General features: G+C 44.2%; 1 protein-coding gene across 1 annotated transcript in view; it reads left to right on the forward strand.

The window, feature by feature from the left end:
• LOC138568974 (synaptonemal complex central element protein 1-like) overlaps window positions 1–25,360 on the forward strand; it is a 347,522-nt gene that overhangs the window by 269,860 nt on the left and 52,302 nt on the right. The window contains exons 3-4 of the mRNA XM_069646720.1: window positions 7,949–8,038; window positions 19,017–19,100. Coding sequence (XP_069502821.1) covers window positions 7,949–8,038; window positions 19,017–19,095 — 169 coding nt within the window. The 3' untranslated portion in view covers window positions 19,096–19,100. The remainder of the gene's footprint in view (window positions 1–7,948; window positions 8,039–19,016; window positions 19,101–25,360) is intronic.

Consider the following 25,360-nt stretch of genomic DNA (forward strand, 5'->3'; position numbering starts at 1 on the left):
CAGACTCGTATGATTGTTCCCAAAAGTAAAAGAAAGGACCAGGCTTGTGGGATCTCAACATTGTGCCTTCGCCCCTGACTCAGAACCCCTTTGAGCCTATGGCTTCAACAGGCATGAAGTACATAGCCTGGAAGTCACTTTTCCTTGTGACGGTTGCTTAAGCCAGTAGAATGGGTGTACTACAGACTCTGCTGTGAGTCACCAGTTTTGATGTTCCACAGGGATAAGGTGGTTCTTCTGACCCATCCCAACTTCCTCCTCAAAGTGTTCACAGAATTTCTCTTAAACCACAATATAAATCTACTTGTTTTCTTTATGGACAAGAATTGGTGACATTTTTGTTGTGCTTATTCTCGATGTCAGCAGGGCTTTGTAGGTCCACCTTGAAAGGCCATATTCTTAGTCTGTAGCTCTCCTTCCAAATTCCTCCCATGCCATCCCCTCGTACATACTCCAGAGTTACCAAGTTAGAGGCTTTTGTATGGGTGGCTTATGGGGGCAGAGGTGACAGACATTTTCATACAAAGAGCAGTTTTCAGGCACTGGGCTGTTGCTGTAGTAAGGTGTGAATGAAAGAAACTTTAGACTAAGAATCAACAATCCAAAGATATAATAATAGGAGGGTCCAAGAGAGGTGACCAAACAGCAAAAGATAGCAATTCGGCAAACAATCAGAGGTTAGGGGCAGAGGAAGGCAAAAAAGCCCAAAGGACAGGCATGCAGAACAAGAAATATATCAAGAACACATGCCACCAAAATATCTTGGTGTGGAGCAATACTTAATCTACATGAGAGTATACAGTGTATTAATTAAAAATGGGGCATGTTCAGACGCATTGGGTCTTATGGGTAATGTAATCGGTCTAGAGGTGCAGAAAAAAAAACTTTTAACACAACTTCACTTAGCACAGATGAGTACAATGGCAGCCAAAGGCTCATGGGATTAAAAGGCTGGTAATCCCAAATACTCTCCTTCAAGATTAAAAGGTCCCACGGTGCTGGACGCCTCACAGTCATTCTCCCACAGAAAGATGGTAGGACAGTTGTGTACAAGGGAAGCCCCTTCCCATAATCACAATACACCGCCACACCTAAGCATCAGCAATATGTGTGCTCAGACAAAGGAGGCTTAAATCTAAGGACAAGCCTCAGATTTATCCTGGCAATGCTGGCATACATTATTGGCAAAGTACCATGAAATGTATTTGCGGTATGATTGCTAACATACATTGTGGGGTTGATGCTGCTTTATTGAAGTGATTTACATTGGCATAGCTGGCATATGTGGTGGGGGCAGCTTCCTGAAAGTGATGTACAGTGGCGATGTTGGCATGAATTGTGATGCAGCATCCTGAAAGTAATTTGCAGAAGCAATGCTAGCATAGATTGTTAGCATAGGCATCAAGGACATATTTGAAATGATTCAGTGTACTGTTGGTGACCCGGCATCTATTGGATTTTTTGATGTTGTCCTAGAGAATAGATTTTAAATTGTATGGCTTTTTACCCCCATTTTCTCAAAAGTGTTCTGTAAAATGCATAATTGCAACCCATTATTTGAAACATTTCCTCTGGGAAAAACCTCCCCCTTTACCTCCTATATTATTTTGGGCTCACAAACTAGGCTCGGTCACTAGCCCTAATCGAGGTTGATGTTTATGCCACTCTGATGAAAATATTTTTCAGCTACAGTTGACTTTGAATCATTTAGAATCCTGATGCCCCACCAGATGCTGCTCGCCCCCTTGGAACCAAAAGCTGCTTCCGCCACTGCTAATCCTCAGGATGTCATGAACTTCAGATCACGCCCCTTTTGGACCTCCTGGTCCTTGTCTCAACGGGGCTTGCATTCCGTACTACTTCCAACATGGCAGTCCAGAGCTGAAGCCCTTGCTCGCTGCATGCGCTGAACGCGGCGTGGTCTACTTATAGACCACGCCTTCCGCGGCTCCGTGCGTCTCAATGCTATTGCAGAGTAGCCCAGACGTGTGTTCGTAGCTCGCGGTATTGTTCCCTTTGTCCCAGTGCTATTACCCACTCCTTCTCCTTTCCCCCTTCCTGGTTCTGAGCTTTTCTAGCCTTTCCAGTCTCCCGGATTCCTGGACTCCGTGATCCCGGAACTAAACGCAACCTGGAACCAGACGAATCTCGAGCAGCACTGTTCAAGACCAGGAGCGTTCGCGAGAAAGCAGCGATCGAAGTCACCGGCAAACATCGGACCCAGAAGGGGGGAACTCCTTGACAGTTTGAGACGCCACCCGACCGAACTTAAAAACGAGATGGAAGCCGCCGTGCAGGACTTAATGCAACGCATGCAAGAACTATCAACGAGGTTCAAAATCTTAAGGCGGAAAACGCCGCGCTCAAACAATTGGTCTTATCCCGGGATTTTGCTACAAAGGAGGGTGCCCTGTTAGGCGGTATTGTTGACAAGTATGATAGTTCGGCAAAAACACTCCGCGGATTCCTGGATTCATGCCTGGTCCACTTTACCTTCAAGCCCTATTATTTTTCGTCTCCTAGGGCTAAGGTGGGTTTCATCATATCCCACCTTTCCGGCAACACCTTAACTTGGGCAACACCCCTTGTCAACTCCGGCGATGCCCTCCTAGACGACTACGATGGGTTCATACAGGCCCTTAAAGGCATGTTTGACCATCCAGAGCATGTCTATGCTGCCCAAGAACGCTTGCTGGACTTTCAACAAGGCCCCCAAGATATGCTCACTTATGTGACCAGATTTAAACAATTGGCCAAGGAAGCAGACTGGTCCCCTGAGGCTAGTTTTACCCTGTTCAGGAGAGGCCTAAACGAAGAGATCAAGGATGAACTGGCCAGGGTGGCCAGACCAAATTCATTCCAAGCACTAATGGACCTAGCCTTGCAAATAGACTTTCGCATCCAGGAAAGGAAGGCTGAAAGAAAGAAATCCAAGGGAAAACCACCCAAGACGTCCTTTGAGAGCATAGCCAGAATGGACGCAAACCCAAGTCCAGCCCCAGAACCTGAACCCATGCAAATTGGAGCCTTTCGTGGACCCATATCGCCTCAAGAAAGATTGAGAAGGATCCATACGGGTTTGTGTATGTATTGTGCTTCAGACAAACATTTGGTCAGGGAATGTCCTCTGGCAACTCCTCGGCGTTCGGGAAACGCCAGCTCCCGATCTTAAATGGAGCAGAGATTCGGGAGAGAGATGTTTGCTCCACATCAATTCCATCCTTGAACTCTCCTGGACAAAACAGTTTGGTGATACTACAGGCCTTCCTGTCGCCCTCCAAAGACAAGACCTATCCCATTCTGGCCTTGGTGGACTGCAGAGCTATGGGAATTTTCATTGATCAAGACTGGGTGGTTAGTCATCATATTCCATACGAGACCCGAAACACCATGCAGCCGGTGGAAGCAATTGACGGAAGACCCCTCTCTTCAGGACCCATAAGCCTGCAGACTAAAGAGATCCAACTTTCCATAAACCATCATCAAGAGCGGATTACATTTCGACATCTTTAAGTCAGCCCATTACCCCATGGTCTTGGGAATGCCCTGGTTACAAAAGCACAATCCGTATATCAATTGGACAGCAGGATCATTATTCCTGGGCTCAGAGTTCTGTATGTCCCACTGTCTGTCCCTGGATCCCTCCTCGGTAACTCCTAAAGAACCACCAAGAGACCAAGAAACACCACTCATGGTTTCCAATATCATACAAGTTCCAGAGGCCTATCAGGGATATGCTGATGTATTTTCTACTGCCATAGTCCAGGCCTTACCCCCTCACAGGCCCGAAAGACTGTGCCATAGATACTGATCCCTCAGCTGTAATTCCCTTCGGCAGAATGTTCATTCTTTCCGAACACGAGACTACCTAGACTCTAATCTTGAAAATGGCACCATAAGACCCTCGAAGTCTCCAGCGGGTGCTTCATTGTTCTTCGTTCCCAAGAAGGATACCAAGGAACTCAGACCTTGCCTCGACTATAGAGGCTTAAATCAATGCACTCTCAAGGATCGGTACCCACTGCCCCTGATCTCGGATATCCTGGAAGCTGTGACAGGAGCCGTAATATTCACCAAATTGGATCTCAGGGGTGCCTACCATTTGATCCGTATCCGGGAAGGAGACGAGTGGAAGACCGCCTTTAGAACACCCTTTGGCCACTACGAGTACTTGGTCATGCCCTTTGGACTAGCCAATGCCCCAGCAGTTTTCCAACGTTTTATGGATAGGGTGTTCTCTGATATGTTGTTTCTCTTCGTCATTGTCTATCTGGACGACATATTGATTTTTTCCAAGGACCCTCAGAAGCATGAAGGACATGTTAAGGCAGTTCTACAAAGACTCCGGGAACATCACCTTTTAGCCAAGCCTGAAAAATGTTTGTTTCACGTTACCTCTGTGCACTATCTGGGATTTATCCTTAGTACAGAGGGGATTGGCATGGACCCTTCAAAAGTAAAGGCCATTCTTGCCTGGCCTACTCCCACGTCCGTGAAACAGATCCAATCCTTCCTAGGACTAGCCAATTTCTACCGGAAGTTCATAGCCACCTTTTCCGAGATTGTACAACCCATAGTGGCTCTGCTAAAGAAGACACCCCATTTGTCTGGTCAACTTTACAAGAAGCTGCATTCCAGCGTTTAAAGACTGAGTTCACACAAGCTCCTATATTGGCTCAACCCGATACATGTCGACCCTTTTTAGTGGAAACGGATGCCTCTAATTACGCCATAGGAGCATTGTTGAAGTAGAAGATGGAGGACGATTGGGAACACCCCGTTGCTTATCTGTCAAGAACCTTAACTCCTAGTGAAACGCACTACTCCGTCCTGGAAAAGGAACTCTTAGCCATTTGCCAAGCTTTCACTGAATGGCGACACCTACTTCTAGGAGCCAGACATCCTGTCCAAGTCCGTACTGATAATTGAAACCTTCAGATTCTACAGTCACTGGAGTGCAGGAACAGTCGTCAGGCACGTTGGGCCTACTTTTTTGCCCAGTATCAGTTCCACATTACTCATGTCCCTGGATCACAGAACCTGATCGCTGACGCCTTGTCTCGCCGCCCTAACTACGTGATCACTGAAGATAAAGCATTTCCTAAAATGTTCTCTCCCACGATATGCGTAGCCCAAGCAGTTAATCTCCTGGAAGAAGTCCGATCGCAAACTCAATCCTCGGAATTATGGAAGGACATTTCAACACGAAATCTCTGGAAATTAAGAGCCAAGGAAGGCTACTTATTCAAGGACAACGCACTATTCATTCCTACACGGAAGCTACAGCAAAAGATAATAAACCTTTGTCATGACACACTCCATTCTGGGCACCGAGGTATCAACAACACCCTCCGTCTTATACAGAGACAGTTCTGGTGGCCTAAAATGAAGTCTGACATGCAACAATACATCCAGACTTGTATAACCTGTGCCCAAAATAAACATGATAACAAGAGACCGGCGGGTCTTCTTCTGCAGCCCACTCTACCCTCTAAACCATGGGAAATCATCGCTACAGACTTCATAGTGGAGTTACCACCTTCCCGAGGGTATACTACCATCATGGTCACCATAGATTTGTTTACCCATATAGCCCATTTTACGCCACTGATGAAACTACCCGCATCTTCAGAGCTAGCTGGAATATTTCTGGAACACATATTCCGACTACATGGGCTTCCTTCCAAGATCAGATCTGACCGGGGTCCCCAATACATTTCACAATTTTGGAAACACCTCTGTCGGGTATTAGGATATCACCCCCAAACCAACGCAGCCACAGAACATGCAAATCAGACCCTGGAACAATATCTCTGATGTTTCACTACCAAGGTCCAAGATGACTGGTCTCTCCTGATACCCGTTGCGGAATTCGCTTACTACAACTCCGAACACTCAGCGCTACAGACCAGCCCCTTTTATTGTAGTCAGGGGTTCCATCCATCGGTCTTACCCTCGATTCTTCCTGACCCTACACCAGTACCTACTGTTGACTCCTGGATCGAAACTCTTATCAACATTCACCGGGAAGCTAAAGAATACTTAGAGAAAGCCAGATTACAAACCAAGAGGTATGCAGATTCCAAGAGAAGACCAGGTCCTTCCTATAAGGTCGGTGACCGAGTGTGGTTGTCATCAAAACTACTCCCCCGACACTTACGACCAAACTAGCTGGCTCCCCGCTACTATGGTCCATTTCCCATCAAGGAGATTATCAATTCTGTCTCATATCGAATCAAGCTACCTGACTCCTGGAAAAGAATTCATCCCGTTTTTCACACATCCCTATTGAAACCCTACATCCAATCCTCTGGAAATTCCAGTAGACCACCTCCTCTACTGGTTGACAACCAACTGGAATATGAGGTGTCCCGGATTTGTAACTCCAGGTATAAGCGGGGCCATCTTCAATACCTAGTGGAGTGGAAAGGATATCCTCATAGCGAAAGGACCTGAGAACCTATTTCAAATATCAAGGCTCCTCGGTTGCTCAGAAGATTTCACCTAATACACCCGGGCAAACCTGGAGGGAAAGGCCTTCGGAGGAGGCATGCTGTCATGAACTTCAGATCACGCCCCTTTTGGACCTCCTTGTCTCAACGGGGCTTGCATTCCGAACTACTTCCAACATGGCCGTCCAGAGCTGAAGCCCTTGCTCGCTCCATGCACTGAACGCGGCGTGGTCTATTTATAGACCACGCATTCCGCGGCTCCGCGCGTCTCAATGCTATTGCAGAGTAGCCCAGACGTGTGTTTGTAGCTCGCGGTATCGTTCCCTTTGTCCCAGTGTTATTACCCACTCCTTTTCCTTTCCCCCTTCCTGGTTCCGAGCTTTTCTAGCCTTTCCAGTCTCCCGGATTCCTGGACTCCGTGATCCCGGAACTAAACGCAACCTGGAACCAGACGAATCTCGAGCAGCGCTGTTCGAGAACAGGAGCGTTCGCAAGAAGGCAGCGATCGAAGTCACCGGCAAACATCGGACCCAGGTGAGAAGGGGGGAACTCCTTCACACAGGAAGCCCATTGTATTCACTATTCATTTCTGACAGTTTTATATGGAAAAAGATTTACAGCACAAATGTGGCTTGTCATTTTAACAGCATTACTTTTTGTTGTTTTAATATCTGTTCGTGAAATGAGTGTTAAAACACAGGTTTTTATTTAAATGTTGAATATTTTTTTAAAGCTGAAGACTATCATTAAAACATCCTGCTACGTCTGTTTGGTAGGTCAAAAACACATAAAAACAAATACACTTTTGTGGGGCTAACTGGCCACCTGCAGGGGAATCCATCATTTTGATCAGCCCCGCTGCGCCTCTGCTCCCTCAGAGTGGAGATGTGGATTTGGGCACTCCAGTCTGGATGTCCCTATCAAGGGCTCACATAACAGCTATCGAGAACACACAAGCACAGCATCCGAAAAGTAACTACTACTGCTACTACTGCGATTGTGACATGAAATGTATACATGTGTTTTAATCATCCTTCTTAACTGAAATGCTTTTGGTATTTCATTTAATTTTCGTTTTAGTAGCCATGGGAAGCTCTACAACCAAAGGATATCAAAGCGCACAGATTACACATGATATAAACATTCATATGACTTAATATTTTGAATACACTGTTGAGACAACTGCTACAACTACTACTAATAATGCTAAAACCTGTGCCCTGACCAATTGATCAACCAATATTACTGCCTGCTGCCTACGGGTATTTGGCAGAAAATTATATAGAAACTCTGGTGATCTGTATCATTCTGTTTCTGAAGATTAAAATCTTACAATTGAGACTGTTGAGATGTGTGTAGGCTAAATATTCTCTATGAATACATTACTGTTTTCTAACAAGTCGATGCAAAATGATCATGAATGTTGTTGGACGGAGCCTGTGACATGATCAGTGTCCAGAAGGTAATTCTCTTTGTGTTTCCGCCCCCTCTTGCAGGCAGTTATTTGAGGAAGAAAACACAGCTGCAAAGAGTTTCCTGGAGGAGGTGACTCTTCGCCACTCTGAACTACAGCAAAAATGCCAGCAGTAAGTAGCCCCTTAAATTATTTGTGAAACATATTAAATGCACTTACCACTGTAAGTTTCTCCTCCCGCTCTTTTACTGTTTCCTGGGGAGGCCGCTCCTCTCCTACCCAGCCTCTGGTATACAGAGTACCCCAAGATTCGGTGCTTGGCCCTTTCCTTTTCTCACTCTACACCTCCCTCCTTGCCCCTGTTATCTCCTCATTTGGCATTTCTCACCATTTCTATGCTGACGATACTCAGCTCTTCCATTCCTTCTCTTCCTTCTCTACCGACCTCCACCTTAAACTCTCTCCCTGTCTTACTGCACGTAAAAACTGGATGTCTTCTCATTTCTTTTCCCTTAACACTGATAAAACTGAAATTGTTTTCTTCCCCTCCAACTCTCTTCCCCCTCCCTCTCCTCCTCCTTTCATTCATTTTCCTCCTTCTAATCTCCCCATCTCTGACCACGGTTGCAACTTAGGCATTCACTTTGACTCCTCTCTCACCTTTTCCCATCATATCTCTCTCACCTCTCGTGCCTGTCGCTTGCACCTATTTAATATTCGCAAAGTACGCTTCTCACTCACTTTCCATGCTACTAAACTTTTAATCTCCTCCCTTATCTTCTCTCGCCTCTTCTACTGCTTCTCCTTACTCTTTGGACTTCCTACTTCTCATCTCGCCCCCCTTAAATCTATCTACCACTCTGCCGTCCGTACCCTCTGTCTCCTCTCCTCCCGTGACTCCATCTCTGCTTGTCTTCCCACCCATGGCTGGCTTCCCTTTCACTCCCAACTTAAATTTCATTTTCTCTGCCTAGTCTTTAAATCTCTCCACTGTCTTGCTCCCCCTTATCTCTACTCCCTCCTCTCATTGTACACTCCCCCCTGCTCCCTTCGCTCTGCCGACCACTTGCTTCTCACTGTTCCTCCATCCCCTTGTGCCACATCCCGTTTCCGCTCCTTCCAACTCCCAGCCCCCCTTGCACTGGAACTCCTTACCTCTCTCACTCTGCTCTATTTCTACCTTTCCCTCATTCCGCACATCCCTTAAATCTCTTCTTCTCTATTCCCTGCCATGAAATCCCTCCCCCCTCCCTTCACCCCTCCCACCTTGCCTTATCACCTTGATCTCCCTCCCCACTCCCCCCATTCTCACCCTTTACTCCATCCGTTTCCCTCCTCCTCCTTTTCCCCACCCCTCCCTCTCCCACTCAGTTCTACTGCACGACTCGCCTTCTTCCCTTCAGTTTAATTGCTCTACTTACTGTTTTATTGGTCCGATTCACAATTGTAAAATGCTTCTACTTTTACTGTTATAATGTTAATTGTTTTATGTATCTGTTGTTAAAATGTGCAGCGTTTTGGAGTAAAGCGCTATATAAACTAAGTAAATACAAATACAAATACAAGTTTGTCGATACTGTAAATCTACATCATACTTCATACTTTCTGCATACTGCATCATCCGTCGTACTGCGTCATCGTAAAGCGCCACCAACTTCATCAATCAATCTGAAATTGGGGAAGCCATGTTAGTGAACAAAACATTCCAGATTAATGTTAAATAAAAACATCTAGCAATGTTAAACATATAATCAGCGCCGTATTTAGGATTTCTGCTGCCCTAGGCCCTAGTAATTACATGCGCCCCCCTCTTTACGAACTTTACTCCACCTCTGCAAGATTCTGCATTGTCACTAGATTCCATCCCTTCAACAAACTTTGTCTGCCTTGGCCAATCTGCACCCCTTCACAACCATCCCATTTTTGCTCCACAACGACATAAGGGCATGTTTAAGGCGAACTGGATTTCTAATCCCAAATCAAGCCTGTTATCTTCTATGTTGTGGTAGTTTATAGAGTGTTTTGATGCCTCTGCTGACCAGAGTTTGGAGATGGCAGTGTGTTCTACAGCCAGTTGAGTGCATTAGAGGGACTTGCTGGGGACAACTGCCTACTTTGTATTAGATCAGAGAACATTATTTTAGAGGAGGCAAGCAGAACATAAGATGTCTGCCAACTGAACACAAGTGAGGGAGGATTGGAACGAATAATTTTGGTTTTAATACTAATATCTGGTTTCTCCTGAGATGCCTTCTATAAACCCATGAGGAGTACCTAGATTGGTCTGAAAGATGAATGCTTCTGCCAGCATAACTACATTTCTAAATACAGTCTTGCTAAATGTTGTATTTCACATATGAAGTACATGCAAATGGTTCAGGTGTTTCTTAGAATATGTTGATTAAAAAAAGAACTAAACCTCCTTCTCGTGATTACAGCTTTGATGTTAGCAGGTGGCATAAAGGAGCTAAGGCAAGTTACCACCTGCTGTAGCCTCCAATCCTTTGTGCTTGAATGCCATTAATAGCTGGCAAAATCACAAGTTAAATGTGTAAACTCTGCCTGGGCATAAACACCTAAGTGCATTAAAGACAGTTGCAGAAGGTTCTTGGAACCTTTGGCTGTGTATTCCCATAAGGGCAACCCTGAAAATTCATGGGTGGGATGCAACAGCATTTCTTGTAGCTGTGCGGTGAAGTCGGCTTTTATAACAAATTAAGTGGTGGATACTTTTGACATCATTGTTGTTTGTGCCATTGCCCAAAATACACAACACCCCAAAGGTGGAACTGAGCAATGGGTCGGGATTTGCAGCACAGCATTACCTTTGTGTGTGTGTGGTTTAGGCTAAGCATCTCGCCAGCTAATTTAAGAGACAGTTGTGTTAACTCTTAGAGTTGGTTAGACGGTACAATACAAAGTAAAATGTTGAGACTTGTGGTTTATGGATTAACTATTTTACAAGAAAAGTCATACCTTGTGTTTAACATATAATTCATGTAACAGTTACTTATAAACATAACTGTTATGCCTTGTGTGGCATACTTTACAGTTCTACTGCAGCTGAATGTCATCAAAGAAACATAATAAACCTAGCAGGGATGCCAGGTGCATGCTAACACTTGGCAGCTTCTATAAAGATGGTTTTGTATTTTATTTTATATAACGCCTTACTCCAAAGCGCTGTACATAAGAATCAGAAACAGTACAAATAATGGAGTCAATATTTAAAACACAAGTATTTCAGCAGTTGCAAAAAATCCTCATTGACCATATAAGTGAAGATGGGATCGTAGAGAGACCCGAAAGGATGAACAGACAGTAATATAACGCAGAGAGAGAGGGAGAGCCTTCCAATTTAAAGGTGCTAGGAGAGAAAAAGACCCAAAACGAGATTGAGTACAAGGCGGAGAGGGAACTACAAGACAGTAGTGAGAAGCAGACCGAAGGGAACGAGAGGGACGATAAAAAGAGACGAGTGAAGAAAGATCAGGAGGAGCCAGACCATAAAGAGCTTTAAAAACCAGACATACATTTTTTTACTTTAAACAGTGATGACAAGAGAGCCATCCAAGTTGATCTAAAGAAGAAGAAATAGAATCACGAGGAGCCAATCGGCAAAGGACACGAATAGAGGCGTGAAGTATAGATTTCAGCGGAGCTAAACGAGATATAGGAAGTCCAAAGAGTGCAGAAGAACAGTAGAAAAGTTGTGAAAAGATTACGGCACCAGTAGCTTTGTGGCTTTGAAGATCACAAATAAACGGGCTTTCCGCAGATGGAATCGACAGGAGCGAGCAGAAAGTGAAATATGGCTGAAAGAAATTACGAACTACTGATAAAATGGGTAGTTGAGCCAGAGGAAATGAAATAGAGGAAAGTAAAGAAGACAAAGAAATAGAAGTAGAAGGTAAGAAAATAACCTCAGTTTTTGCAGCATTAAGTACTAAGAAAGGGTCTGACAACCATGATTGGATAGCCAGTCAACAAGCACTGAGTTTGTGATGGATATCGTCAGTGAAGTGTGGGAATGAAAGAAAAAGCTGTGTGTCATCAGCATAGAAGTGATGCAAGAACCCGAAGGAAGAAATAACCCCAGCTAATAAAGAAGTGTAATGAGAGAAAATAAAAGGGCCATGGACTGAGCCTTGAGGAACACCACAGGTAAGTGAATATGTTTCAGAGGAAACCCCGACCAAGAGACTGAGAAAGTTCTCTGGGATAGATATGATTCAAAACAGGCTAGAGTAGAACCAGAAAAACCAAAGGAAGAAAGAGCAGACAACAAAGGTGTGTGATCCACAGTGTCAAACGCGGCAGAGGGATCAAGAAGTAGAAGAAGAGAAGACTGTCCAAGACAGAAAGAAGAGCAGTCTCAGTAGAATATCCTGGACGAAACCCACATTGAAAACGAGGGAGAATAGAATTTTGAGAGATGACTATGCGCTCGAGAATTTTAGAAAGATATGTAAGGTATGGAAGAAGTGAAATATGACAAAAATTAGAAGCAGAAGATACATCAGCAGAGGGTTTTTTCAAGATAGGAATAATAGTAGCATCCTTGAATGAGGAAGGAAAGGTAGAAGAAAATAGGCAAAAGTTAAATAAAATTATAAGGTAAGAGACAAGTGAATGGTAGATTTTAGATATAAGTGCAGATGGTATAGGATCCAGAGGGGAGGAAGTAGGGTGAGCACGAGCAAGAAGACAAAGAGTATATTCATTAGTAATAGGAGTGAACCCAGAAAAAGTTACCTTAGGAGATTCCAAAAGAGGAGCAGAAGACAGAGAACTATCCTGAGTGCGAGAAGATTCAATAGCTGATGGAAAGGAAGAGACTTTAGCATTAAAGTAAAGCGCAAGATCTGTGGCAGTCCGAGTAGAATTGATTGAAGGATCTGGAATAGGAGATCAAAGCAGTCGAGAAAGAATTTTGAAAGAGACATCTAGGGTGAGAAGGCTGTGAGTAAAGTAGGTCAGAAAGGTAAGATTGTTTGGCTGAAAGAAGACAATTATCATATAAAGTATGGCAGGATACATAGAAGTGTAATTTCCTGGTATCTTCAGTTTTAACCAACATCTTTCTAAATGCAGAAGGACGTGGCGCATTGCGCGAAGATGGGAAAACAACCAGGGTTGAGGTGGTTTATGTGATGGGTGAAATGAAGAAGCGGGATAAAGTGAATCAAGAGATATTGAGAGTGAAGAGGAAAGAGAAGAAGCAGCTTCATCCGCTGACAAATTAGAAAATGAAGCTTGAGGTCCCAGTTTAGAAGACTGTTAAACTTGGGTAGATTACAACATAGATAAGTAGAAGTGGCCAAAGAAACAATGCAAGAGGAAACAACAGGAGAAGTTGATAACAAAAGAAGATGTTGGTCTGATAGGTAGACCGGAAGAGAAGACACGGGAGATGTAATTATAGAAGAGGTAAATATAAGATCTAAACAGGAGCCCGAACTATGAGAACAAGGTGTGGAGAGAGGAGTAAGATAGTGATAGTCAAGAATAGAGAGACATGGAAGAGTTGAATGAGTGGTTAGGAGATGAAGATTAAAATCATCAAGAACTATAATAGGGACAGTAGTAGGAAGCAGAAAAGACAACAATGTATCAACATCCTCACAAAATGAGGTGACATGACCCGGTGGACGATAAATCAAGAAAAATGATATTAAAGATGTAGAAGAATGGATATCTTGATGGGACACCTCAGGCCTTTCTTCTTTAAAGCTGTGAAACAGTGTGTAGCTTTAGCACACCATTTGTTTCTCTCTTATCCTTCTATGGCTTTGGGTATCATTTCACAGGCTTCTGGATGTACTTGCACATTTAGATTTACTCTTCGCCATTTAACTTCTCTATGATCTATTTCATGTTTGCACCATATGCGCGCCACAGGCCTCTGAAATGTGGGGCCTGGGAGGGAAAGTAGTGCTTGCTTCTTAACTTCATTTTAGTGCCAACTGTGAGAACTCTGAGCTTGACTTAAGCATAGGCATGTGTTTAGTATTGTAAAATGATGCCTCATGTTTAACCTTTACTTTTCTGGAGGGAAAAATATCATTTTTGCAACGGTATTAAAAATGCATGTCATGTGTATTTGAACAGAAAAGTGATTGCTTGACAGTGTATGTGTGTGATGATTAGCACAAACTTCAATGATAATTGGGAGTGGCACCAATAAAACCAATGAGGTTCTGGTAGTTTTGCATATAAAGCAACATTCTGGGATGACCAAAGAGGTTTATATCTGTCAGTGTGAGAGTTGTATGATTGAATCACTAAATACCTAATGCATGCTGGGTTTGGTACATGTTTCTTTTTTAATTTAATTTAATTTTTTAAGAAAAGGCCCTTTAAAAAGAAAGCTTTTGTACATATTAAGCATGTATACAAGTTTGGCCAGCAAAGCCTTAAGCAGTCAGAGTGAAATGACTGCTAACAGCTTGAAATCACTCGTGCTTTATTGTGGATCAGCCAGATTCTGGGAAACAAAACTAAATTTAATTTAAAAAATGGCAAGTAAAATGAAATAAACTGCTATATAAATGTTATTTTCAGTGGAAATCTGCTGCCCTAGGCCTGGGCCTGGTTGGCTTTATTCTTAATAAATACATCACTGCATATAATACCTTTATTAGCTTAAAATATTGTGTTCTTTACGCTTTCCAACAAAACATGTCCTGTCTTCAGGCAGTTCTTAGACAACTGAAGCAGATTATTCCTTCATAAGTCGCACCAAAGTCCATCCTGATTCAGACGAATACTTCTACTTCTATCTATTTGGACAAGCATGAAGGACCGTGCTCCCCTCCCTGGTGTTATCTGGCAGTGTCAATATCGGAATGGGCCATCAAGCACATGATGTACCTCAAAGCAATTTTTCTTCCGGCGGTACTATGCAGATGTATGCAGATCTCCTGTGCAGACTGAATTATTTGAACCACCTGTTCTCAAGTCCATCTTCTCGCACTAGGTTCACCGTCTGGTGGACCGATTCGCTACCTAGAGCAACCACACATTTCCTCTATTTGCCTCTGGGAGGCATATGCCTCAATTCCCTGGGAGATGCCCTTCTGTTTCGGTGGAACTCAGTGTCTCTCTCCGCTTTTTCTATCATTCTGCTTCTTCCCAGGGTTCTTACGAAGTTCGCCAGCTGCAGGAATTTGACCCTCATATTGATTGCACTAGAGTGGCCAGGTCGCTTATGGGTCTTCAACATGCTGAAGGACTTCCGGCAGGGCCCAGATCCTCTTCCATTCCCGCACAACCTCCTTTAGCAACAACAGGGCAAGGTACTGCACCCCTCCCCTTTAGTACTCAGCATAGCAGCTTGATTCCTGAGCAGCTTACCTCAGGGCACCTGGGCTTGTCTGTCAATGACATGAGAGTTATTCAGGTGGCAAGAAAGGCTTCCCCCGATCTCAATACAAAAGCAAAATGGATCTGATTCTGCCATTGGTTCTTAGACAACCACATCAATCCTCTGACTTGCTCACTTAATGATGTGTTCTCCATTGTGTTGCATCTGGTGGCTTCCCACATTTCAGTGGAATTCCGTTGCTCCTAATTGGCGGCTATTGGGGCATGATATGATATGATGTGGCATTTATAACGTGCCTGTACACAGGTGTTTCTAGTCGCAACAAGACAATGAGGGGGAAACAAAGGGAGGACAAAACAACGATCTTACTAGGCCTTGTGTCATTCAGATCGTGCAAGTGCGGGGAAGAGGAGAAGTGCCAGGGGTGAGTGTAAGGGGGAAGTGCAGTTAACTCAAAAGTTTTGCCAGCGGATGGCTCATAAGTGCAGAGAGAAGGGACTGTAGGGTTGCAGATACAGGCCCTTAAATGCTGGGGAGCCCGGAGGCAGTGTGAGGGCAACTGGACATGCAGGAGCCTGGGCCCGGGTTCAGAGGGTGACCAGTGCGCGGAACAGTCAAGTGCATCAGCAGGGGAGAGGAAGAGAGAAAGCCGAAGCAAAAAGGAAGGTCTTGAGTTACTTCCGGAACCGGAGGTGGTTCTGCTCAAGTTTGAGAGAGGCAGGGAGGCTGGTCCAGAGGGAGGTCCCAGCTGAGGAGATAGATCTGCACCAAACTCTCTGCTTGGAGAAGCGTCTGACCCTCAGACAGTTGGAGCTGGATGAGCAGAAAGCTTGAGAAGGAAGATGTTTTGTAAGAGAAAGTTGGAGGTAGAGCAGCCCCAGGCCCCAGAAAGCCCCGTGGACGATGCAGAGTGCCTTGAACTTGATCCCTGCAGCCACGGGGAGCCAGAGAAGAGATTTCAGAGCTGGAGCGATACGATCCCTGGGCTTGAGGCCAAGGACAAGTCTCCCAGTCCTGTTCTGGATACGTTTTAAAGGTCGAAGAGTAGTTGCGGCATGCCGCAACTCTCTTGATGCTTCATTTTCTGCCTCAAACCCTGTGATTTGCAGGCACCTTGAAGGGCTGACAAGGCCCTCCTGTTACAAGACCTCATCCTTTTTGTGATCTAAACATTGTATTGGCTGCCCTGGCCGATCAGCCCTTTAAATTGTTGGTCTCCATGGAGTTAAAGTTCCTGTCTTGGAAGTTTGTCATTTTAGCGGCTCTTACTTCGGCGTAAAAAGTCAGCAGAATACAGGCGTTTGACTTCTGCACCATATACAATTTTCCAAAAGGACAAGGTGGTTCGAGGGACCCACCCATCTTTTATTCCCAAGGTGGCTTTCTCTTTCCACATCAATGAGTAGCAGGTTCTGTCCACCTTTTTCCCCTTCCTCAATCTCGAGCTGACATGGTTCTTCACTTCCTTGATGTCTATATGCACAGAACTAAATAGCTCAGGAAGTTTGCTGCTCTATTTGTAACCCTGTAGTGCTGAACCGGGGCGCACCGGCCTCCATGGCCACCAGAGCCAGGTGGCTGGTTTCAGGTATACATCAAAATCATTGTTATATCCTGCAAAAGTGTGCTCTCACAAAGGGCCTTCACATGCATGCCACCAGAGCTAAATCCACGGCTGTGGCTTTCCAGCGTATCATCCCCTATGATGTGAACAGTAAGGCTTCCAGTTGGTTAACTCCTTCAGCCTTCTGTAGGCACTATTGTCTTGATACTAGCTCTAAAGCTGATGCTAGCTTTGATCAAGCAATCCTGCGTAACCTATTTGCAAATCCTTAGTGATTCTCCTCCTCCCTGAAGTTTCCTTGCTATGAATTCTGTCACGAGTATGGAGGAAAGGGGACGGGACGTAGGAGTAAGAAACAGTCCCTGGTACCTTTTCCTCCATACAACTAACCCTCCGTCCCCCGTAAATTGGTTAGTTAGCAATAGCCAATGAGCAGTCAAAGGACTGACAGGCGGGCCGGTGGGAGGAGTCAGTGTATGCGGGCACCCCCTTCCATGCTTCAAATTTAAAGGTGATTTCGTTTTTGGGGTGTAAAAAAACCCTGTCCTGTCCCTGTGGAATTTGCTCACAATCAGTATGTAGGAAAGGAGACTGTGCACTCGGAATACAGTAGTCACTACAGTAACTGTTTCATCTTGGCATTGAGATGAAGAAAATATTGCTCTACATCAATGCCAAAATGAGTGCACGCAGAATGAATGTTATCAGCTAATCTAATTTTGTTATCAATCAAAGAACGCAGAATTCAACGCCTAGCAAAGTGGTTTTGATGAGCACAACTTGTTATTTTGAAAGGATTCATTGTACACTTTAAGAAAAGTGTGATTCATTGGACACTTTAATAAAAGTGTATTTACATTCTTGCGCAGCACATGTCTTTGTAAATGGTAACATGGACAAATTAGTTAAGTAATTCACTTTTTAATATTATAAATGTTACCTTGAAACTTGACAATTCACCACCTTGAAATATTGAGCTCATGAAAGGCAAAAAATGCTTAGTCATGCAACACCAGTCATACCAAGCAGATGCAAATCGGCTGCAAATGTAATGAAGGGGTGTATGTGTTTTGATCGGAAAGTTCTTAAGCAACCATTTTACAATTTCACTGTTTATTTAATGTAGAGTTGAAAAGGACCAGCAACAGCTTAGTTTCAGTCTATATATATATATATATATATATATATATATATATATATATACATATATATATATATATATATATATATATATATATATATATATATTAAAGCTTCCCGTATCTTTAACCATCAATGTTCACATATGTTTCAGGGGCACGTGGGTATTGTCCCCAGGCCTAAGGGGACACCTACTAGAAAATACATAAAGAAAAGCCTGTTGTTCCCGATGGGTTAAACCTCATGCACTCTTAATGGATCGGAGTCCTTCTAAGAATACTTCACTGAATCATGTTACTAACAGCTTAAAGGCCCTCATTACGAGTATGGAGGTAGCCATGGTGCTATTAGCGTCCATACCGGGTTCCAATACCGGGTTCCTGCAATGAGGAATTGCAGGAATCCATCCCCATTCCCATTGAGCCCCCATAGGGCTCAATGGGAATGGGGAGGGAGCTAATAACGGCCCGTTATTAGCTCCCTCATCCCTTCGCGGGACCCGCTAAGGACGCCTGGTTTTACCAGATTTCCTCAGCAAGTCCTGCAAAGGGAACCTCGTAATTGGCGCTCCCGTAATGAAGGGTGCCGGTCCCGTACCGGCACCCTTCATTACGGGAGCACCAGAGTTATAATGAGGCCCAAAGAGTTTAATAAAAATTGAACTCCCAAACCTGGGGTTCATATTCACGAGCATGCTAAGCTCGAGTACTTATCCAAATTTGCTTGGTTCGACGGGATGTGGGGCAGCAGACCAGCAACACCAGTCGGCTGCCTCGCGGCCTTCTATTTGTATCGCTCGTTCCCATGGCAATTGACTGCCAGCTAACGCAATGTGTGTTACGACGGTATGGTGGCCATTTTGGAATGGGTATAACTCTTTGTAAGTACTCGAGCTTAGCATGCTCGCGAGCACTCTAGCATACCTGAATGAGATCAGATAAGTGGGATGAACTAGTTACCATGATAACCCCCATATAGCATGGAAGGGAGGAGAGGAAACCAGAGGGGAAGAGGGTTGGAGGCTCTGATATATTTATGCGGGACAATGAAAGATACATGGTGGAGGTGCTGTTAAAAGCCCAACAGATTGACAGGAGATGTGTTCTTTGTCCTCTATAGGATGCGAGAATGTGCAGGTTCATATTGTAACACAGAAGGAAATCAATCCACGAAGTCGGACAAACCTGCAAATGAATGAGCAGGGTAAGTGGGTTTGACTGTTTAGGTTTACACAGAATAGGATCATGAAATATGTAATTAGAGCACCCAGTCACAGAATGTATTTTATTACAGGTTAGAACTTACCTTCGTGAATTTGAAAAAATGTCAGTTTGATGTTATTTATTTTTTAATTCTATGAGCATATTGCCCTTGATAGACCAATTAAATAAGAGTATACTACTTATTGTAGGTCACAAAAGAATACACAAGATTAACACACAACAATGAAAGGACAGCTTATAGCCGTGAAGATGGATAGCATGAAATATCGAAACGTGTTGGCATTTGAATTTGGAATCTGATTGATTGTTTCATTACATAGTCGACATTCTCATAAAATAAGCTTTACTGTTTGTTAATGTCCTTATATGTTTATACATCAGCCTTGGAACTTAAATATGAAAATATGAACCCCAGGTTTGGGAATTTAAGTATAACAATCTCTATGTTTTGTGAATTTTGTTTTGAGAAATTTTGATTAAACTCTTTTAGTTGTTAGTAACACGATTCAGTGAAGTATTCTTAGAGGGACACTGGTCCATTAGGAGTGCATGTGCGTTAACCCATCGGGAACAACATGCTTTTCTTTATGTATGGAGTGTATTGAACTAGGAATTTATTCAAAATTGTACAAAAAGCTGCAACGATTGCTCTAGTTGCAACATTATTCGGAGGATCGTATACATTGATTAAGAATAATTGTCGCAAAGTTAGTTAGATTTTGGAGGCAAGGACCATAGAGGTAGAGCCATCCAGTTCCTCTTGAGTCCATGAAGTGGCAACGGAAATCAGTAATCATCCCTTGGGTCGACCCATAGCACCTTTGACAGCTACTTTCTGGATCGTGGATCTACCATCGAAGTCCACTTGGTCAGTTAGCCAAGTTTCCTGTAATGCCAACATGGAAAAATTAGACAGGTGCAAAGCCAACCCGTCAGCACTAAGGAAATGAGAAAATCTTCGAGTGTTCCATGATAAAATAATTTGCGTGTCATCGAGACAGCTGCGAGAAATGTTCCTTAAAAACAGTGGGAAGCCACTGCCAATACCCAGTGTCAGATTCCATTTCACCATAAGTCAAAGGTCGGTTTAGGGAATTAGCAGGTTCTTTATTTGTCAGCTTGGCCACAGCAGGGAACACTGGTTTGGCCTTAGCAGAAATATTGGCCTTGATCACAACCAGGGTGTCCTACAGCAATCCCCTTAGATTGTGACGAATGAGCTGGCATAATCGTCAGCAATTGATCACCAAGCAGGTTTGCTGGAGGACACTTAGGTCTCAACCGACTTTGTGTCTTACTTAAGGGAATATGCATAATGATGCTCCGATAACCAAGTTTAAATAGTGCGTCCTGATGGAAAATTACATAGTCTAACAGGGAGTCAGCTCTGAACGGAATGTTAGAGATATTCATAACACTGCGATCAACTTGATCGACCAAAATAATACCATTAGACTTAATCACTCTTAATGGGGCTATATTTTGGAAAAGACTTAACACTGCAGCTCGATTTAACGGGGAGACGGCTCATCCATAGCAACAACCTGCAGTTGCAATGCATTATTAAGTGGCGGATCCCAGCTGGGAATGAGTGCAGAACCATAAGAGGTTGCCGGAATTGCTAGCTGAACAGAAGATATGGGCCATATGTCTGTCAGTCTAGGTTGAGTAGCTACTGGAGGAACAGGAATGCTCAGGGAAGGTAGGGAGGGAAAGACAAACAAGGGGACCGAAGCAGCTCCGCTAGAAGAAAAGAAAGAAGGACAGGCTGTTGCTATTGGAATTGGAATCACAATTGATAATAGATCAACAGTCTTAGGTGAAATGTCCTTGACGTGTAGAAACTGCACTAGCCTGTAGGCTGGATTCAGCGACTATACAAGAGTTACCTCCAGTTCATGGTCATTTGGCATACATAACAGCCTGTGAGATAACTTTCTATTTCCGTTTGGCTGTGGCTATTGTTCGGACGTGTGTTTCTTAGATGATGTGCTAGCTGAGGTAGTCACAGATTTTGAAGTGGCACTGATTAGAAGTATTGGAGGTTTAGCCGGATCAATAGTGGCCCAATAGTTGCACTAGCATCTGTGTTGGTAGATTAGTCCTGGACTGGTTTCCAGACACGATTTATGCTCTTATGAAGTAAAAGCGACTGTAGATCTAATTTATTCATTTTTTCGCATTTACTTATTAGGGTGCACAGTTGGCGCTCATATGCCTGAAACATTTAATCAGAGTCCATACTAGAGGTACTGGTCAAACAGCGTTCTAGGGAAACCGGAGAGGGAGCTGACTCACGGGACTCAGGGAGCAAGGGAAGAAGAAAGGGATGTGGCGATAGTCTAGTGGACGGGGAATGGTCAACAAGCAAAGCGGAGTGCACTGTTGGGGAAATAAGCACTAGAACCTCATCTTGAAGGAACATCGGACTCGTTTCACTTTTCAGAGATACAGGGGTGGACTGAGCAGACACAAGTAATTGGAAAGGAGCTGTCAAGGTTAGGTCCCAAGCACTCAACGTCACCTGTGTTGTTTGAAAGATCTATTGGGTTTACAAGGTCATGAACAGCGCTATTATTTGGAATCTGTGAATGAATTAAAGCGTTGATAATCACATCATTACCCTGCTTGGTGGGAGTAGACAGTGAGCAGTCCACGTTCGCAACAGCGGCAGGGAAAGGGGCTTCTGATTGAGTGATCTGGCTGCTTTGGCCTTGTGTCAAGAGGCATAACCAGAGATTTAGCAGTGATTGCTGGAGGACAGCAGGAATCCACATCCAATTCAATGTTGGGTGAAATCAGCTCTGTGACCATTTTCGAACTTAGGCAGCTTAGAGAGACACCCAACTCAGCAATGATAGTTTTAATCGCACTGACAATCTCTAATAAATTTGGCGAGGGAATTTTAGGAAAGTAAGTAGTAAGCTTTCGTGTGTTAATTGTTCGCACAGGTCGCAAGATTATTTTGGATGGACAAACCCAGTGACCACATCGCACGAGTATCTCAGGCTCAGAGACAGAGGCAGCGTCAGTTTCAGAACAGGCACAAGCTTTTAACAACGTGTCAGACAAGAGAGCCGCTATGACCATAATGCTTACTGCGTTACTACGTCTTAGTTCCAAACAATAGGAAGCAGCCTAACTGACCAAGCCACTCAAACGCTTCGTTGTAGAAGAGAAGCCCGCCAGAAGCTTCCAAAGCCCTCAGCTGCTAGACTATATTTCTGCAATGAGTGTTGAAAGCATGCATGTGTACAAGTAATGGACATGGGTCAGAGCTGGTCAACCAATCACACGTTGAATAAAGTTAAAAACAAAAAGAGGCACAGAAAGGAAACAGCTAAGGCACAAGAGTTTAGACAGAAGCTCCCATAGTAACACTTGAGGATAAAGAGGGGGAGCACTACGAGGTGAAGCTGTCGCTCACATGAGCCAGCGAACTGCACACTTTGTAGCGCAGTTCCCGTAGCGTGCACGCCTGTAGCGCGACCTTGAGTTTAAATATCAGCGGGGGCGTGGCTTGATAATAAACCCCTAAAACAAATAAAAACAAATACGATTGTATATGTATAATTAGTACTGTAGCTAAAAACTAGGTAAATAGTGCTACCACATACGGACCTAAATGATAAGAAAGTCCAATATAGGAAGTTAGCTGAGGCTTGAAGCATGATCACAGAAGGTGGGTAGAGTCTCCCACAGCGAACAGCACACTGCGGAGCCCACTTCCCTTGTTCCTTTTCATCTATAACACATTCGAAAGGCAGCTATATATTAGGAAAGTACTCAAACTTGAACGCATGTTGCAAAATGACCACCTGGAACCTCTAATAAACAACATATGATTTGTACTAAGTCCCACTTAACACAATCGTCAACAATTCTCTTTCCCATACCAGTTGTAACCTATCCCCCCATCCCTCACATCCGCAGTCCCGTACATCCTAATTACTAGTGCTGCAGGTATAAACATTCTACCCATGTCACCTTCAAATAGGAACTCATACATTTCAAGGAGGCCTAAGATCAGAAGACACATTCACCAGGTCCCACATTTCATGCCACACACCACATTGATCCCCCTCCACCCCGGGTTTCCGATTACGATTTTATACATCCATCTCCGCCTTGACCCACTTGTCAACCTCCCTCAACCAGGACTCACGGGTTTACCAAGCTTTTCCACAGCATTACAATGGCACGCTTCACCAAGACCAACCCCAGAGATAGTGACTTTAAAAGCAACTTGTTCCTTGTTGGGATGGCTTGTTTGCCGGTGAGCCATCCAATAAGCACTGTTGCACTAATCCGTATAACTGTGAGTTCGTGTAATTTGTCAATTATACGTCTCCTTTCACATCCCCCCCACATATGCAAGTACGTCCCATGCTCTCTACGACACCTCCTGAAAGCCGGATCCAATCCAGATGCCATTTTGGCCACCACAACTGGTGTAATAAAGGCTCAGAAAACGCATTTATATTGAATCCACTGAAATCTCGCATTCCTAGGCACCTGTTTTGCATGGAGATGATTGCTTCACCAAGATCCTCCTCCCACTTTTGCCATGGTCTAGCCCTCCTGTCTTCACTGGAGCTGGCCAGCATGTTGTGCAACTCAGTAATGTGCCTATCGCCATCAATCAAACCCCTAAGCACAATTGCGCCTGGAAACACTTGTGTACAGGCGTGTTATAAATGCCATATCTTATTATATACGGGGAGTGTGCATCTCTGGTGTGCACTGGAAACCTCTCCGACAAACCTCTAATCACGGCCGTCAACCTGGCATACACCCGAAAATTAAGCTACGCTTTTGGGTGCATTGCGCGTAACTTCCAATATGATAGAGCCCTATCATCCTCATATAAATTGTCCCCCTACAGCCCAGCCTGGCAACCTGGTATCCTTTGCCGGTCCCATAATATATCGCATTTTACAACATGATAACTGCAACTCAGGCAAGAAAGGGAACTTGTATCCCTGCACAACCCCACACCTTTATCAATTTCACCACTGGCTAAGGGAACAAACCAAACTCCCTATCACTAGCACCAATTGCCTCAAACAACATCACTGGCTTACATTCAGCTGCTATCATACAGCTTATCGCATCCTCCTGTGGTAAGGCAAAACAATCCACTATATGTTGGAGCATGGTCGATCAGTAATACAATTGAAAATTAGGGGCCCTGGCTGGAAGTTGCAACATCTTTAAACCAACCTGAGGGCTTCCCCCCTTTCACAACAACTTCCCTAAGATCATGAGCATCATATGGAATTATCCATTGGGTATCGGCATCAGGATTACCTGGAAGACATACAGCAGTCCTGGGAGAGCTATCATCTTAACAAGAGCAACCCGCCCCACAACAGACAGGGGAAACCTCATCCAGAACTCAGCAGATCTATCAAAAGCCACCATACCCTGTTCCATGTTATATTCATACACCCATTCCCAATCAATTACCATTTTTATTCCCAGATACTTAAACCCATGACTAGGAGTATTCATGCCTAAGTGCCACAATCTGCACCCACATTTTCTGGGACTGTATAGAGAACAGACTAAGAGCAATTTATTACTAGTCCATAAAGTTTGCCGAACTCTCTGACGGCATCCAAAACCACTTCCAGCTGACATACTGGGTCCTGAACATTGTCGTCGTACAACGAGAAACAGTGCCTCTCGTCTCCCATATGCAGGCCAGTGGACATATGTCTTCTACGCACAACCCTTGCCAATGGCTCCATTACTAGCGCAAAAACAACCAGCAACAGTGGGCATCCCTGATGTGTGCCCCTTTGCACCACCCAACGGGGACACACCACACCATTCAAGTGCACACAAGATGTCGATTCATCAAATAGCAACCAGTCCCAGTGTACAAAAAAGTGACTCAATCCCATTCTTTCAAGACCATCCATTGAAAATCCCAGGAAACTTGAGTCAAACGCTTTATATGACTCCAAGCTGCAATTTCCTGCTTGGAGTCTCTTGATTTATTTAAAATTTGGAACAACCTTCTCAGATTATGCACAGTGATCCTACTGGAAATAAATCCTGTTTGGTCTGGCTGGACAAGCTCCCTTATCACCAGCTCCAGGCGGTCCGCTAATATCTTACAGATCTTTATTTCCATGTTAATCATGGACAATGGCCTGTAGGAACCACACTCTGCTTCATCCCTACCAGCCTAAGATAAAACAACCACCAAGGCCTCCAGTAAGAGGCCCAGGA

This window comes from Ambystoma mexicanum, chromosome 2q (genome assembly GCF_040938575.1).
Source record: "Ambystoma mexicanum isolate Mex_15411 chromosome 2q, UKY_AmexF1_1, whole genome shotgun sequence".
Lineage (NCBI taxonomy): Eukaryota > Metazoa > Chordata > Amphibia > Caudata > Ambystomatidae > Ambystoma > Ambystoma mexicanum.